This window comes from Triticum aestivum, chromosome 7B, assembly GCF_018294505.1.
Source record: "Triticum aestivum cultivar Chinese Spring chromosome 7B, IWGSC CS RefSeq v2.1, whole genome shotgun sequence".
Classification (NCBI taxonomy): Eukaryota; Viridiplantae; Streptophyta; class Magnoliopsida; order Poales; family Poaceae; genus Triticum; species Triticum aestivum.
Window position 1 is genome coordinate 156147573 of NC_057813.1, and position 15408 is coordinate 156162980.

The window sequence follows — 15408 nt, forward strand, 5'->3', positions numbered from 1 at the left end:
AAATTTTTAGTATCATTAGAGGTAAAGCTACTTCATGCATTCAAATATAGGACTTGGTTCAAACAACGAAGAAAGGGGGGAAAGTCGTAGCATGAATCTAGGACTTGATTCAAAGAGGAAATAACAGGGGGAAAGTAGTAGAGACTGGGGACCCAACCGGTCTCTTGGTTGAAAAGGGAAATAATGGGAAAACTTGGTACAAACTGGATAAGGAACAGATCTATTATTGGTTGAAAAATGGATAGAAAGTGGCGGCTGGTGGACAAGTCAACAGAGTATGTCGAGGATTAGATTTGCTGCCCTCACATAGTAAAAGGTCTGCAGGATTAGATTTGCTGCCCTCACATAGTAAAAGGTCTCCAGGATTAGATTTGCTGCCCTCACATAGTAAAAGGTCTCCAGGATTAGATTTGCTGCCCTCACAAAGTAAAAGTTCTCCAGGATTAGATTTGCTTCCCTCACAGAGCATGAACAAACTCGGCATCACCATTTTATGCCTCTTTGTAGGTACATTGTGCTGATGCGTCCACTGTCGCATGTCCTTATACCAACCTTTTGTTGTTGTTAATGTAAGGGCGCATGTAAAATGAAGCGATCACACTGTTACCTTAAGGACATGTCTAACCAGTGTTATTGTTAATCTAATGCCTCCAGTGATATGATGCAATTAAACTATGTTAACAAATGGTACTCCTACTATTTTCCCAAGTATGATAAGTAAGTTGCTTCTTTACGCTGCTGAGTGACCTAGTGTCCCCATGGTCCCACGCCCTTAAACCAAATCTTTAGCTGTTGTTGATTTACTGTATCTGGTAAACAAGCAATGCCACAATTGAAGTAATCCCATATTTGATGAATGTCATAGTTGATCGTAATGCTTCCAGTAACATGAAGCATTACTGACGTTTTAAAATTTCTACTGTCCTTGCGTGATTGCCATGAACATAATTAAGATGCTTCTTTTCATTTCGTGTATGTTTCGTATATTCTTATTGACCAGCAACTATTTACTTTCTATCTTTTTGTGCAGATAGGGATATCCATTTCACCATGTTGCTATTGTGACCTTTTGGTGAACTGCACAAAACACTTTTTTTTGAATGAGTGTCTTGTGCAGTTCAACTAAAATGTCACGTGGGCAACATCTCTCAATTTTGGTGGAATTGCACAAAATGGTGACTGTAGTTCCCAAAATCTCCGTCAAATTCTGTTGGTAATCTCGTGCAACATTTTATTAGCCTTTGCAAGATGAGTCGTCACTGTCACCACAATGGCACTTTATTTTAGTGGAACTGCACAAAAGGATAAGCAAATTATAGTTGCACCTTACATGAGCAGGACAGCCAACCTTAATGTTGCTCAATTTTAGTGTAACTACTAAAGAAGAACCTGCCAGCTCACGAGAGGAAGTACTTCTTGCTAGATGAATGATGCAATCTTTGCTTCATTTCAGGTGAACTGCAGAAAAAGGCACATGAATTGAATCATGGAGCTGGAGGATGACCTCATCCGAGTGGAGTTGCAGGTTCACCAGATCGAGTCGTGGCGGCATAGGGCCCCTCACACCGGTCAGTATTGTCCTTTATCAACATGATTGTGCTTTGTCATGATGTGCCAACATTGTATTTTTTAAATAAAGCTATTCTATCGCAATATTTTCTCGTTTTGGAAATAAAGTTTGCTTCAACTAGTGCCACTATTATAGTAATCTCAAGGAATGCGTCAAAGATTGACGCATCGGGAACATAGATAGAATTGGTTGCCAAAATAAAAGGCCAATGTTTGTACAACCATCTCTACGGCTGCTAGAGTCCTAAACCCATGCTCTTTCTTATCTGTGCAAACAGGAATACTCTACTACAGATGTTGTGATGATCAAGAGCATTTGCCAAGTTCTTGGTTTGTATGACATGGCTAGCCAAGATGGATTTAATCCTGATATTCACTTTATCAAAAGGCTCTAATGGGTAGGTTCTGAATCTTGCAAGCTGGGAATCATTGAGATGTGTAGGCATCTTTGTTCTACTTATTATTTGAATCTTATTTGTTGGTTCTGAATCTTGGAAGCTGGGAATCAATGAGATGTGTAGGCATCTTTGTTGTACTTATTATTTGAATCATATTTGTTGGTTCTGAATCTTGCAAGGTGGGAAACACAGCATGATGATGCAGAGGACAACAACCATAACAAACTGTTCAAACTTGGTAGTATTGTCTGTGTGAAAGTGCGGCAAATGTGCTGATCATGGGCGTCCTGAGAATAATAATTCTAATTGTTGTGCATGTTGATCCTGTAGCACTGATAGAACAAGCCAATGCATTTCTTGTTTTAAGAATACATTTTAATTAAAGCTAATTAAATTTAAGTAAACTGAGCACTAACACTTGTTATTACAGTACCAATACAGACTCGCTCGTGAACCGACGTGTGTGTCTGGAATAGGTTTATTAATGGAGGCATTTGAATGCAGCGAGGATGCATATTCTGTTGGGCATGCAGTGGGTGAGGGAGGGGTCGTAACAATTGTCGCCTATACACACTCAGTTTACTGTTGAATCCAGTTCCCCAAGAGCTGAAAAACTAACTGCTGCTGCCGCCTACTCACTCGTTCACTTGAAGAAACTCCAATGGTGATCCGAGGGGTGAGCCTGCTGGATATGGACTTCAGCAAGGAGTTCACCTTTGAGTTCTCCATTCAGTCCCATGGCGGCACCAAGTTGAATGTGATGTACACCAACGATCCAGACTCAGTGAAGCTCCGCCTCGCCGAGTTCAAGCAGTATCTACAGGACGAGAAAGCACAAGGTCACAGGACTAGACCTTGTGCCCATCCATTCGTCTCCTGACAGGGACCAGCGGATCGCGGTTGCCCAAGTATGCGTGCGGGACGAGGTTCTCGTCTACCACTGTTGTAGGGCCATCAGAGGTTCTGGAGCATTCACCTGTTTCATCGGCAGCGCCGACTGCAACTTCGCTACGGTGAGAAGAACGCGATGATTTGGCCATCTGGTGCAGCAAGCTTGTCGACATCTAGAAGCAATACAAGATCATCGGTAACGGGCAGGAGAAGGACTCCGTGGTTGACCTCGCCGAGACCATCATCAACCCTTGCTACACCAACAAGAAAGAAGACAACGATACCAAGGAGCTCCATCGGCCACCCTGCATCCGTACAAGTCAACCCTCGTACTACCCTCCGCATGCATCTTCCCCCGCTCCAGCTCATTCAGTCCACGGTCTCGACATCATCCTCCACCTTGGTGTTGTCACCGTGGTGCCACCGTTTTTGGTTCCCAACATAGTCAGCAAAATAAGAGGAATCGGGAGACAACTGTTCATCGAGATGCTAACAGTCCCGGGCCCACCAGGTCCATGGCCTAGGTTTTGTTGTTTAACATGGGTAGCCCATGAGGACGGGCCACCGACTCGTTGGCTGGGCAGCTTGAGGTCGCTGCCAGCCCACCCGAGTTCAAGTCTCGGCTTGTATGTGTGGTGCTCGCGGAGTTTCTCCTATAAAAAATGCCAACGAGGGTTATCCCTTGGGTTTGTATCATTTTTTTAAACATGGGCAACCCACGACATGTTTCAACGTTTTTTGGATCTACCGGCCTCTGGGCCTCCCAACCTAGCTTGTCTATAACATCAGCAGCCCAAGTTATGTTTGTTTTTTCAAGACGACACACATCTCAGTTCTTTTTTTCTATAAGAATGCAAAACTGAACCTATGTTTCCCCTTCAATAATATACGATTAATGAAAACAAAAAATAAAGGAAGTGGGAAGGTCTACAAAATAAGATATATATATATATAGAGAGAGAGAGAGAGAAACAACATAAGGTTCCATTAAACCCGTCGTTCATCCAACCATTTTATAGACCTTCCCACTTCCTTTATTTTTTGTTTTCATTAATCCTATATCTGAATTTTCTTCCTCTTTCTTTTTCGATGTAAACTGAGTTTTCTCTCAGTACATTTCCCTAGAACCAACTCAAATGTCCCACGTCTAGCCTAATACCCCACGTCATATTAACTCATCAAATTAAAATGATATTTTATTTTGTAAACTGAAAGTTCTTACAAAATAATAATAATAATTGTTTATATATAACTTGGCAAGTTAACTTCTAGTGATTGCGTACATAAGCTTAGAAAGATTTTACTGACCAATGCAGTAATACACGTGCAATCATGTGTTTATATTTTTATAACATTTCTCCGTCCAGCCCAATATGATATTTTTCACCCAGCCCAGCAAGTTGCGGATTTCGAGAAAAATGCAAATGGGCTTTAAATTCTACCATATATAAACGGGCTGCATAGATGCTACATCATTGTTTCACCCAGCCCACCAAATGTACTAAAAAACAAATGGATTGGCTGACATGTGGGCCAGTAGGTCGAAGCCTAAGCAAGGCGTTAGATTTACATCTAACGGCCGGCATTCTTCTTCAATCTCTCGTCTTCTTCGCCCAGCGCTGTCGGGACTGCCTGCTCCAGCCTCCGGCACCTAGCGGCGTTGTTTTGCGTGCCTTGCAGCGAAACGCTACCCCGCCGATGGCCAGGCCATCCCTCCAATCCGCACTTCCTGTTATTCTCCGCCGAGTGTAGGCCCACCCCGCACACTATAAGAAATATGTCAACTAGTGACCTTCTGTCAGTGACCCTGGAAGAATTGTTATAGATCAATGACCATTTGAGACCAATTGGTCAAAAGCTGTTCAGGGGGCTCCAAACCATAAACCACTGCGACCATTTTGGTCAGAAAGGTCGTAATTTCCTTGCACAATATGGTCATAAAGCAAACAGCGCTGGTCCGCTGCCTTATTTCTAGTTGTTAACGACCAATAGAGATGGTCATAGCCTTGAAAATTGTGGTGGGTTGTGATGACTAGGCGCCATCTCATCAGTTTTGCCTATGTGTCATGTCCATGTGTTAATTTTTGCCCTAGGTTGTGAAGCAACCTATATTTCTGTTATTCCAAAAATTCCCAAAAAATTGTCATAAATTGTTTGGATCATATCTTCATCAAATATGTCAAAAACCTTCCTTGCCTAGTTCAAAAATAATTCAACAATATTCATTTTCCTATTCTGTTCATAGCAGCACTTTGTGAAGGTAGTGTTATTTATATATTCTTGATTTCCCTAAAAATTTGTGAAGTCATTCTTCTTAGTATATGATCATCCTTAGCCAAAACTCACGCCCATTGGCCATGTGCATTTCCCTTACCGTTAATCAAACACTTGGCTGCTAATTCATCTTTGAGCATAGTTCGGTCTCCTCATGAGAATCTTATGTTGTAATTTTCTTCCTAGCACCTACCTGGGGAGTGCCCAACCCACTAGACATGCCTAGGCCACCCAAAACGCATTGCAACGCCACGGTCACGCGGTGACCACGTGGCGGGCATGCGAGCTTATGCGCTCTAGAGTTGGGGCCCTCGGCCACCATCCAAACCTCAATGTCTCGCCATCAAACCATGTACTTTTTATTAAATATATACTTATTTACCTATAAATTATTTTTGGAAAAAATAAAGACCAAACTATGAGGCAGCTACAGTTCAAGTTTGACTAGCTTCGTGCTGAATCGGCGGGAATTTGTCTTTTTCACCAGAGGTGGATCCAAACTTTTGACACCCAACCATTTTGTCAACTATGCATTAAATATGGCCTGGTATTTTATAAAATTGATTAGGTCCAATTTTGCAACAAATATATGGTAGGTCCTTCACAAAAAAACTCATTTCAGGCACTCAAAAAATGGAAAATGTATTTTCCATGAAAAAAAATGAAAACTCCCTTCGGCATTATTGTTTGGAATTCCAAGATGCACCCTTGTGCACAATATGAGATCATTTGAACAAACTATGCCATGAATTTGGCCATAAGATTGATCATTTGGCTTGAAAGCCATGAATATTCACGCATGATAGCTCATTTCTGAGAACGCTTTTTTAAAATAATTTCTGTATTACAAGTTTATTATTTTTCCTGGAAACTTGGTCACATATAATGACACAATGCGAAGGTTTTCCAATTTTTTGATGTTTTTTTAATTTTTTATGCCCGTTTCAAAATGCGGTCAAAACGGCGGGCTTGACCGTTCCTAGCTAGTGGTTGATTCTTGGAATTTTTTTTGTGTTTATCTGATTAAATAGATACTTATGTACCTATAAATGATTTTTGAAAAAAATTAAAAGCAAACTATGAGGCAGCCGTAGTTCAAATTTGACCCGCTTCCAACTAAATCGGCAGAAATTTGTCTTTTTCACAAGAGGTGGATAAAAGCTTTTCAAACCCAACCATTTGGTCAATTGTGCATTAAATATGTCCTAGTATTTTAGAAAATTTATTTGGTACAATTTTACAACAAATATTTGGTAGGTCGTTCACAAAAAAACTCATCTTGGGCACTCGAAAAATGGGAAATGAATTTTTCGTCCAAAGAAAATGAAAACTTCCTTAGGCAACATTGTTTGTCATTCCAATATGCAGCCTCGTGCACAATATGAGATCATTTGAACAAACTATGTCATGAATGTGGCCCTAAGATTGATAATTTGGCTTGAAAGCAATGAATCTTCACACTTGATAGCTCGTTTCCGAGAACACTTCTTTAAAAAAATTGCCTTATTACAAGTTTATAATTTTTCATGGTAACTTGGTCACATATAATGACGCAATGCGAAGGTTTTCTATTTTTTTGTTTTTTTTTGAATTTTTTTGCCCATTTCAAAATGCAGTCAAAACGGCGGGAATGACCGTTCCAGCTAGTGGTTGAATCTTGGAATTTTTTTGGTGTTTCTCTGATTAAATAGATACTTATGTACCTATAAATGATTTTTGGAAAAAATAAAGAGCAAACTAGGAGGTAGCTACAGTTCAAATTTGACCCCCTTCCAACTGAATCGGCGGAAATTTGTCTTTTTCACGAGATGGATCAAAACTTCTTACACCCAACCATTTGGTCAATTGTGCATTAAATATGACCTAGTATTTTAGAAAATTGACTTGGTACAATTTTGCAACAAATATATGGCAAGTCCTTCACAAAAAAACTCATTTTGGGCACTCGAAAAATGGAAAATGATTTTTTCGTCCAAAGAAAATGAAAACTTCCTTAAGCAACATTGTTTGTCATTCCAATATGCACCATTGTGCACAGTATGAGATCATTTGAACAAACTATGCCATGAATGTGGCCATAAGATTGAGCATTTTGGTTGAAAGCCATTCATCTTCACACTTGATAGCTCGTTTTTGAGAACACTTTTTAAAAATAATCATCATATTACAAGTTTATAATTTTTGCTGGTAACTTGGTCACATATAATGACACAATGCAAAGGTTTTCCAATTTTTATTTTTTTATTTTCTTATGCCCATTTCAAAATGTGGTCAAGCGGGCATGACCGTTCCTAGCTAGTTGTTGAATCTTGGAATTTGTTTGGTATTTATCTCATTAAATAGATACTTATGTACCTAGAAATGGTTTTTGAAAAAAATAAAGAGCAAATTACGAGGCAGCTACAGTTCAAATTTGACCCGCTTCCAGCTGAATCGGCGAAAATTTGTCTTTTTCACCAGAGGTGGATCAAAACTTTTTACACCCAACCATTGGATCCATTGTGCATTAAATATGTCCTAGTATTTTAGAAAATTGATTCGGTCCAATTTTGTAACAAATATATGGTAGGTCCTTCACACAAAAAACTCATTTTGGGCACTCAAAAAATGGAAACTGACTTTTCATGAAAATAAAATAAAAAATCCATTTGGCAACATTGTTTGCCATTCCAAGATGCAAACTTGTGTGAAATATGGAATCATTCGAACAAACTATGAGGTAGGTGTAATTAAAATTTGACCCGCTTCGTAGTGAATCGACGAAAATCCCACCTAGTATGAAACTACCTTTAGTTATTTGGGGGAACCGTACTTAAACATTCTCATAAAAAGAGAAGGGAACTTACCGCCGGGCGTCGTGGTGCTGCGTTGGATCTCGTCGACGCTGCAATGGAGCTTCGTCGGGCACCATGGTGCTGCGTTGGAGCTTTTAGCACGCCGTTGAGAGCTGTAATGGAGCTTCATGGGGATGTTATCGGTGCTGCATTGAAGTTTTTTCATGCTCGGTGCTGTCGTGACATATTGATGTGATCGAACGATAGCCAATGCACAGATCGGGAGGCTAGCTAGGCGGATGATTTCTAGACAAAATCATCTGGCTGAATCATAGTTCTTTGCTTATTGTTAATCGATTAAGACCAATTTACATGGTCAGAACATCATCAAAGCCTATACTTCCTTCTGATTGGTCCGTGGACATGTTCACGCGGATCAAGCATCAGAGACCGTCGGATACTCACAGATCCAGCGGCCCACACCCACCTCACCCTCTCACTCCTGGTCCCAACCCGCAGTCCAACCACCCAAACCCTAACTGAGATCCCACCGCTGCCCCCTTCTCCCTCCCAGATCCAATCCAAGTCAGAACCACTCGCCCTCCCGCCCCGACCTCCGTCTCCATTCTTGCGTGCGTCGGCCACCTCCCTCCGGCGGGGCTCGAGCCACACCCCCCAAGCGCCGCTGCTCCACCCTCTCCCGTGCCCATCCACTGCACGCATCGTCGGACTCACCATCCTCCGCTGCACCGTGGAGATGGGTGCGTCTGTGTCCACCCTCTCAGTGGAGGCATAGGGGCGCCGCGGCGGTGATGGGGAACAAGATCGCGTTGCCAAATCCATCCACCGAATCCTTGAAACCCTAGCAGCGAAATTGACTCGATCGAAAAAGTTCTTCATCTTCCTTGATTTGGTGCTGATTTGTGGTTTGTTGGTGCGCGTGCAAGAGGATGTGATGGTGGATAGGACGCCCAAGGAGTGGGAGGCCAGGCTGAGGTAGCTCGAGTTCGTGTAGCAGGCGGCCGCGCAGGCTGTCTTGCTGGTCACCGTGGCATACGCGTATGCCAAGCAGGGCACCGGCCCACTCCGCCCCGGCGTCGACTACGTCGAGGGGACCGTCAAGGCCATCGTCGGCCCCGTCTATGACCGCTACCACGCCGTGCCGCTCAATCTCCTCAAGTTCCTCGACCACAACGTGAGAACCTCAACCATGTTTCTTAGTTGTATGCAAGGATCTATTATCCGATTCTGTTCCTGGCCGTTGCCTTTTGCCACTAGAGCACCTAGGTGTTCTGTGTTTCTTGATTTCCCGTCGCATCTGCATAGTGTTATCAGTTGTTATGACGATGAAATGGCTTGTCTAATCTTATGGTGGATTGGTTTATCCTGTTAATTCTGGTTTTGCAAAGTAATACGGATGATGTCCTGACAATTTGATACCTAGAAATCAAGATGTTTTCCCTGTCTGTTGACCACAAACCTTGATAAGTTAAACCCAGGTGCATGATTTTATACCTGATCTGATATGCTTTTAAACTGTACCTGTGTACTGAACCCAAGTTAAGTATACCCGAGTATTCTCACGCTTGCATAATATGTGTGAGCTAGGTTTCAGTTGGCCTACCCACTGTCAGTTGTTCTCTTAACATGTTTGCCTCTGGTGTTTTACTAGCTACTACCAGTAGTACAGATTCCTGTGTTGTATGTTCGCTTGTCTAACTTTGTTTCCTTTTCTTTTCTTTTCTTCTGCACGACTGACCCTAAATATGTAGTGTAGTTCAGTGGGTATAGTCTCCAATGTCAAAATGCCAAACACACCGCAACTTGCGAAATGTCTCTCTCTGCATCTATGCTTGAAGAGGTACAAGGCAATGCTTTTTCTTTAGGGAAAATAAAGTACAGTAATTGAAAGAACGAAAGGAAAGGCCAAAACACAGGCTGGTGGGTTGGAAATTCCCAGCTTCAGTACACATTTCACTTGCTTTGTGTGTGTGTGTGTTTGTGTGTGTAACTGTTGTGTAGATCACAAAATGGCTAGCAAAACAGGCTTCGCATAAAATGATTTATCTTGTACATTGATGTGCCTCACTTGTATACATGAAACCATACTTGCCAAATATCAAGTACACTGCTGAATCATAACGTCTTGTTTTCTGTTCAGCCAAGCAATGTCGAGCTTAGCTACCTAGGTGGCCCTGACCTACCATACCTGCACTGCATGCATAGTAGAGTAGAGAAGCAAAATGTTCAAAACTAATATCTTGTGGGTTGTATACAATGTGGCTCATGGTTACATGCATACAATGTGGCTTGCCTTGAAAGAAAAGAATGTTCAGGAATTAGCAAGTATAATTTGTGAGGTGTAGTGATATGGATTTGTTTGTACATTTGAAATCAATGAGTGTAGGTGTGGTCTTTGTACATTGTGAGGTTCAAAACTAATATCTCCTCTAGGAAACAAATATTTCACAAGGCCTGCTCTGCTTTGAGTTGGTTCGAATTTGAATGGTTCACCGTGTGTAGGTGTGATCTGAATTCTGAATGGGTCTTTTGGCGGTACATGAAGGTCGGGAGCGCCAAGGTGCACCTCACGCGCGGTGCTGCTGGCAAGAAGGACATGGGTGAGGCCTTCTTCATCTTCATGTACGTCCCGTCCTTCCCCTCCTTTGCTTCCTTCATCAGATTCTATTTTTCCGTTGTTGTTTCTCCATGGTTCCCGGACGGCCCTTGTTCTGTACCTGCCTTTTGTTGATTGGTTGCCATCAGGGGGAGTTCCGCAAGGAGTTCAAGTAGAAGAACCCCAAGAACAAGTCTGCCACTGCTGTAAGTTTCTTACAAAGACTAATTCCCACTCCCGATTTGCTTTATACACCAGCATGTACACAGTAGAAATTAATCTGCCAGCTGCTGTATATTGGGTCATCATGGCGGAGCTGATTAGTTGCTTCCGCTGTAAATTTTTTGTCCACGTAGGCAAAGCAGCCGGTGGGAGGTGGAAGAGCTTGAGCGAGTCGGTAAGTTATTGTGCGTTTGTTTGTCATTCATTTTCTAGATCTTGCACGCAAGGTGTTTGTTTGAATGTGCCGACGGCGTTTGATTAACTGATTCGTTGTTGGTGAACTTGCTGGTATTGTGCATGTAGATCATGGTGTACCAGCTTTGCAAGGGCGTTGCTTTTTGCCACGGACGCGGTGTCCGGCACCATGACCTTGAGCCACACAACCTACAAATTGGTGGATGGGTTGGTATCATCTGGTTTGATCCCAGCAAGAGGAAGTATTCTCTTCTCTTTATCAACCAAAGGCATTTTCTTCTCTCATGGATGGATGGGACTCCATCAATTTAGTATCAGTTTAGGTGTTAGTATGTTGTTGATGCTTCTGTTGATGCCATGCTTTTTGTCTTGTAATGTGCTGATATTAACTGGCAGCATTAGCTCCCATGATTGCTTGCTTGCTTGCTTACTCTATAACCTGTACTGATAAAACATGTTATCCTACTCCATGATGCTATATCATTTGCAAATACTCCTGGACATCAGCTCCCATGATGTTGCATTAGCTATAATTTGTACTGCTAAAAGAGGAGTGTAAACTGGAGTATTTTTTTCAGCCATTATCTTTGCTTTCTTTTGGGCGGATGCTCTCCACTGGAGTACCGCTGGGTACTGCATCTCTTTGCATTCCTTTTTCAGTCAGTGCTTGAACATTTTTTTAAAGATGAATTGGAATACTCCTGGACAGTAGTACATGGAGTTAGCTGTAACTTCTTGCAGTATTAGCTATAGCAGTCCATTAGGAGTAGTTTTGCATTAGTAGCATTAGGAGTAACTTCTTGCAGAAACTCATTTGACACATATTGTCATGCATCAGTAGCATGTTTGCTTGTCTTGCCTTATTCTATGGCTTGGTGTGGGCGGGTGCAGACACGGAGGGGTTCTACATGGAGGTTCAGGAGAAGATCTCGCTAGGTACGACAACGTGTTCAACTGGTCCCTCAAGGCCAATATGATGGGTGAAAAGGCCACCGAGTTGGCGCACAACTTCATCGACGAGTGCGGCCTCGCTAGCCTGCTCACCCCGGAGCAGTTAGTCGAGGAGCGCGAGGGCATGCTGCAGGAGCTCTTCCCCTCCTGCGCCGTCTTGCCTGGTTTGTTTCTCCCCTTCTAATCATACTCTTGAGTGTTTATCTGTAAGTGATGTGTCGAGCTTAGTCACTTGCCAGTTGAGTGGGCAACTAAATTGCGGGTTTAGTTTAACATGGCTGCTTAACTGTAGGACCATTATGTCTTTGATAGTTCAATTCACTTTGTTGATAATCTGTTAGACGGAAGAAGAGAAGGAATGGAATTTGAGTTGTAGAACATCTTTTAAGTTGATGTAATTAGCTTTCCTGCAATTGCTTTGGTTGCTTTTGTGGCTTGCTAACATCTCCATAATACTAGACTGGATGGATGATGTGCTTGCTTACTTGTTGTGATTGCAATGAACCATGTGGTATATGCTCTCCACTTCACACAAGGCCCAAGGGATCAGTATATTGACCAGCAGAACTCTTTTAAAAAATAGTTAATATGTTCCTAGTGTTCGTGCAAAATGAGTTAAGTAGTTTAAATTTGCGGTTACATAGTTTCACCTTCACATTTCTTCATTTTTCTTGACAAGTTGAATATGTTCAGCTGGTCTGAAAACAAAGAAACATTCAGTTCATTTATACCGAATCTTTTAGAAAACCTGAAGGAGATATCTAATACAACTATCTGATTATTCCCCCAACCTTGTAGACTAGTAGATTAGATCTAACTACACAAGTATAGAATGCTCAAATTAGTATGTACTGTTGCACAAGTTTAATGCAGAGCATTTCGGTAGTACTGCTGTACAAGTTTACTATAGTATTTTGGTATGCACTCCTGAACAAGTTAATGTAGTATTTTGGTATGTACTGGTGTACAAGTTTAATGTGGTGTTTTGGTATGTACTGCTGAGTTCATAACCATTTTGTTTTGCAACATGCAGATGATTTCCTTCATTCATGTTTCGATGTGAGCTCTAGGTCGAAGTTGGAAGAAGACATGCAGGATCTAGGCATGCATGCATGCTCTCTTATCCCTGCTTATGCTCCTTAGGAGATGTGAATTTCTGGGACTTTTGATGTACTCCCAGCATTTATCTTTTCTCTTATCTGTGGTCTGGTGTCATATTATGGTCTAATATTTTTTGTTTTGACTCTTTTTTTGGTGCGAGGAAAGCTGTGAGTAGACGTCAAAGATTCCTACTTGCTTGGCTGCTACAGTGATGCATGTGCCGGTCAAGCAAGCACAAGCATATACGTACATGTTAGGATAGTAGCAGATATTCCCTCTGTTCCTGCTATATTCCTGTGTAAATGTATTTCTAAGATGATTTTGTTGTGTTATGTAAACCTAGGAGATGTGTTATGTGATGTGATATGATGGATGATTTGAATTCGACATGGAGTTTTGCTGATTTGAATATGAAACAATTTTGTCCAAACATTTCTTTCATAATCTAAGATCTAATATTGGACAAATAATTGGGATGGAAAAGGCCACAAACCAACAAGCATTGGACTGTTTAAAAAGTGAAACAAAAAAACCTTAGAAAATAAAAAAGAAATATACTGCAAAAAAGGCCGAGGCCCCCTAGTATGGAAGGACCTACCAAAAAGGCTGAATTGTGGGGTATGGCCCATGCTGAAATTAATAGGAAAAAATATAGAAAGGCTGAATTGTTGGGCTCGGCCCATATAAAACACCTAATCGGACCGGGCTGAATCTTATCAACGACCTTTTCAATTGGTTGCAATTTTGCCACGTCAGATTGCCACGTCGAATCCGATGTGGCCTGGGCAGACAGCCAGTGACCAAAACAAAAGGTCATGGGTTCAACGACCTTCTGTTTTGGTCACAAAAAGGTCGCAAATGAAAAACAATGACCTTTTAGTGACCAATAGTCAAGGTCAAAAGTTGACTTATTTCTTGTAGTGGCACCTGAACCAGCCAAGTTTCCCACTCCTCTTTAGTCTGTGACGCGACTGCCGCGTCTTCCCCATCTCCGGGTCATTCCAGTCTGGGGCCTCGCCGTCGTCCACCGCCTCGCTTCGCTTGGCGCTGCGTGGTCAACAAACGGGAGTCATCAGAAGAGGACTGTACGTGAGAGCCTAACGGCTGGGACCCATGAGGTCCATGGTCGCACGCAAGGAAAGTTCCTCCTTATTAAGCTGTTTCCTTCCCCTGGCAGCTGGGACCCACCGGCTGTATCTTCGCACGGAAGGAAGTGCCTCCTTGTTATGCGAAAAAACTATTCCTTCTGATGACAGCTAGGACCCGGCAGATTTGGTGGCTGACTTTTGGACCCACCATATTTCGTGAAAAAAATGTTTCCACCGCTGTCAGCTTGGACACACCAGAAGTGCCTCCTTATTACGCACAAAAAAAGAATACTCCCCCTGCTGGCTGGGACCCACCTTGGTGGGAGGCTGACTCGTGGGCCTACTAAGTTGACGGGGACGGAGGGCTTTGTCAACTTAGTCAATATGAACGATTCTAGATCCAGTGACCGTACGATGTCCATCCGACGGCCGTAGTGCTTCTTCAACCTATGGTCTTCTTGCTCCAGCCGCCCAAAGCAGCGCCGGTCTTGCCGCATGCTCCTGCCTCCAGTGGTTGGCTGTGCTGCAGCGGAGGCCTCATCACCCCTACTATTCCCACCACTGGCCAAGCCCTGCAGCGACGGCAGCCTCACACCGCACCCGAACCAGTGAACCCTCGTACTCCTCTCCGTGCGGGCTTCCACTGCCGCGTCTTCCCCGGCTCCGCGTCGTCCCCTTCCTATGCGTCGTTGTCATCCACCACCCTGGTGCTCTCCGCGCGGCATGGTCAACGTGGTCAAGGAATGACTTCCATCGGAAGAGCACTGTACATGGAGAGGTTGATAGCTGGGTCCATGGCGGCCGCAAGGAACTGCCTCCTTATTACGCACAAAATAATTATTCCTCCACCTGACAGCAGGGACCCACCGGACGGGCGATCATATTTCACGAAAAACGTTTCCCCCATGACTGCTGGGGTCCACCAGCTACATCTTCGCACGCAAGGAAGTGCGTCTGGGCAAAAAAAATGATTCGCCCCCCTGACTGCTGGGACCCACCAGCTACATCTTCGCATGCAAGGAAGTGCCTGACAGTCGGGACCCACCTGGTCGAAGCATACGTAGTGTTGTCATTCTGGTCGCGAACGTGTACGTACATACTGGTGGATGTAGAGGTGTGCACGTGTCGTAGTAGAGGCGCGTACGTAGCATGTACATGTACGTACAGTGGCCAGTGTGCAAGAAAGAAAATACGGCCACGTACGCACATACGGGCGGGGTCTCGAACACCTACTCGCGCATACGTACAGCCAGGGTTCGTGTACATGGCTGGGTCGGAACGAAGGAACAGCGTCGTCGTCGTGTTCATGGGGAGCCAACCGGCTGGGT

General features: G+C 43.2%; 1 protein-coding gene across 3 annotated transcripts; it reads left to right on the top strand.

Moving 5' to 3' along the window:
• The first annotated feature begins 8426 nt into the window (after positions 1–8426).
• Positions 8427–13379, top strand: LOC123156717 (uncharacterized). 3 transcript variants are annotated; one of them, XM_044574880.1, is made up of 7 exons: positions 8428–9101; positions 10473–10549; positions 10673–10729; positions 10880–10920; positions 11049–11182; positions 11832–12055; positions 12925–13379. In XM_044574880.1, exons 1-7 carry the CDS (start codon positions 8968–8970, stop codon positions 13032–13034), a joined length of 777 nt encoding a protein of 258 aa, XP_044430815.1. In that variant the 5' UTR covers positions 8428–8967; the 3' UTR covers positions 13035–13379. The 3 variants fall into 3 exon arrangements, 2 of the variants coding, with proteins under 2 accessions (XP_044430814.1, XP_044430815.1); XM_044574879.1 differs by having other exon boundaries at positions 8427–9101; positions 10473–10729; XR_006478333.1 differs by having other exon boundaries at positions 8427–9101; positions 10430–10729; positions 11049–12055.
• Positions 13380–15408: the final 2029 nt, after the last annotated feature.

Coding starts and splice junctions, on each gene's coding strand:
- LOC123156717 (XM_044574879.1), top strand. CDS start 8,968: ATGCCAAGCAGGGCACCGGCCCACTCCGCCCCGGCGTCGACTACGTCG. Junction 10,730..10,879: donor AGAACAAGTCTGCCACTGCT/GTAAGTTTCTTA, acceptor TTGTCCACGTAG/GCAAAGCAGCCGGTGGGAGG. Junction 10,921..11,048: donor GGAAGAGCTTGAGCGAGTCG/GTAAGTTATTGT, acceptor TTGTGCATGTAG/ATCATGGTGTACCAGCTTTG.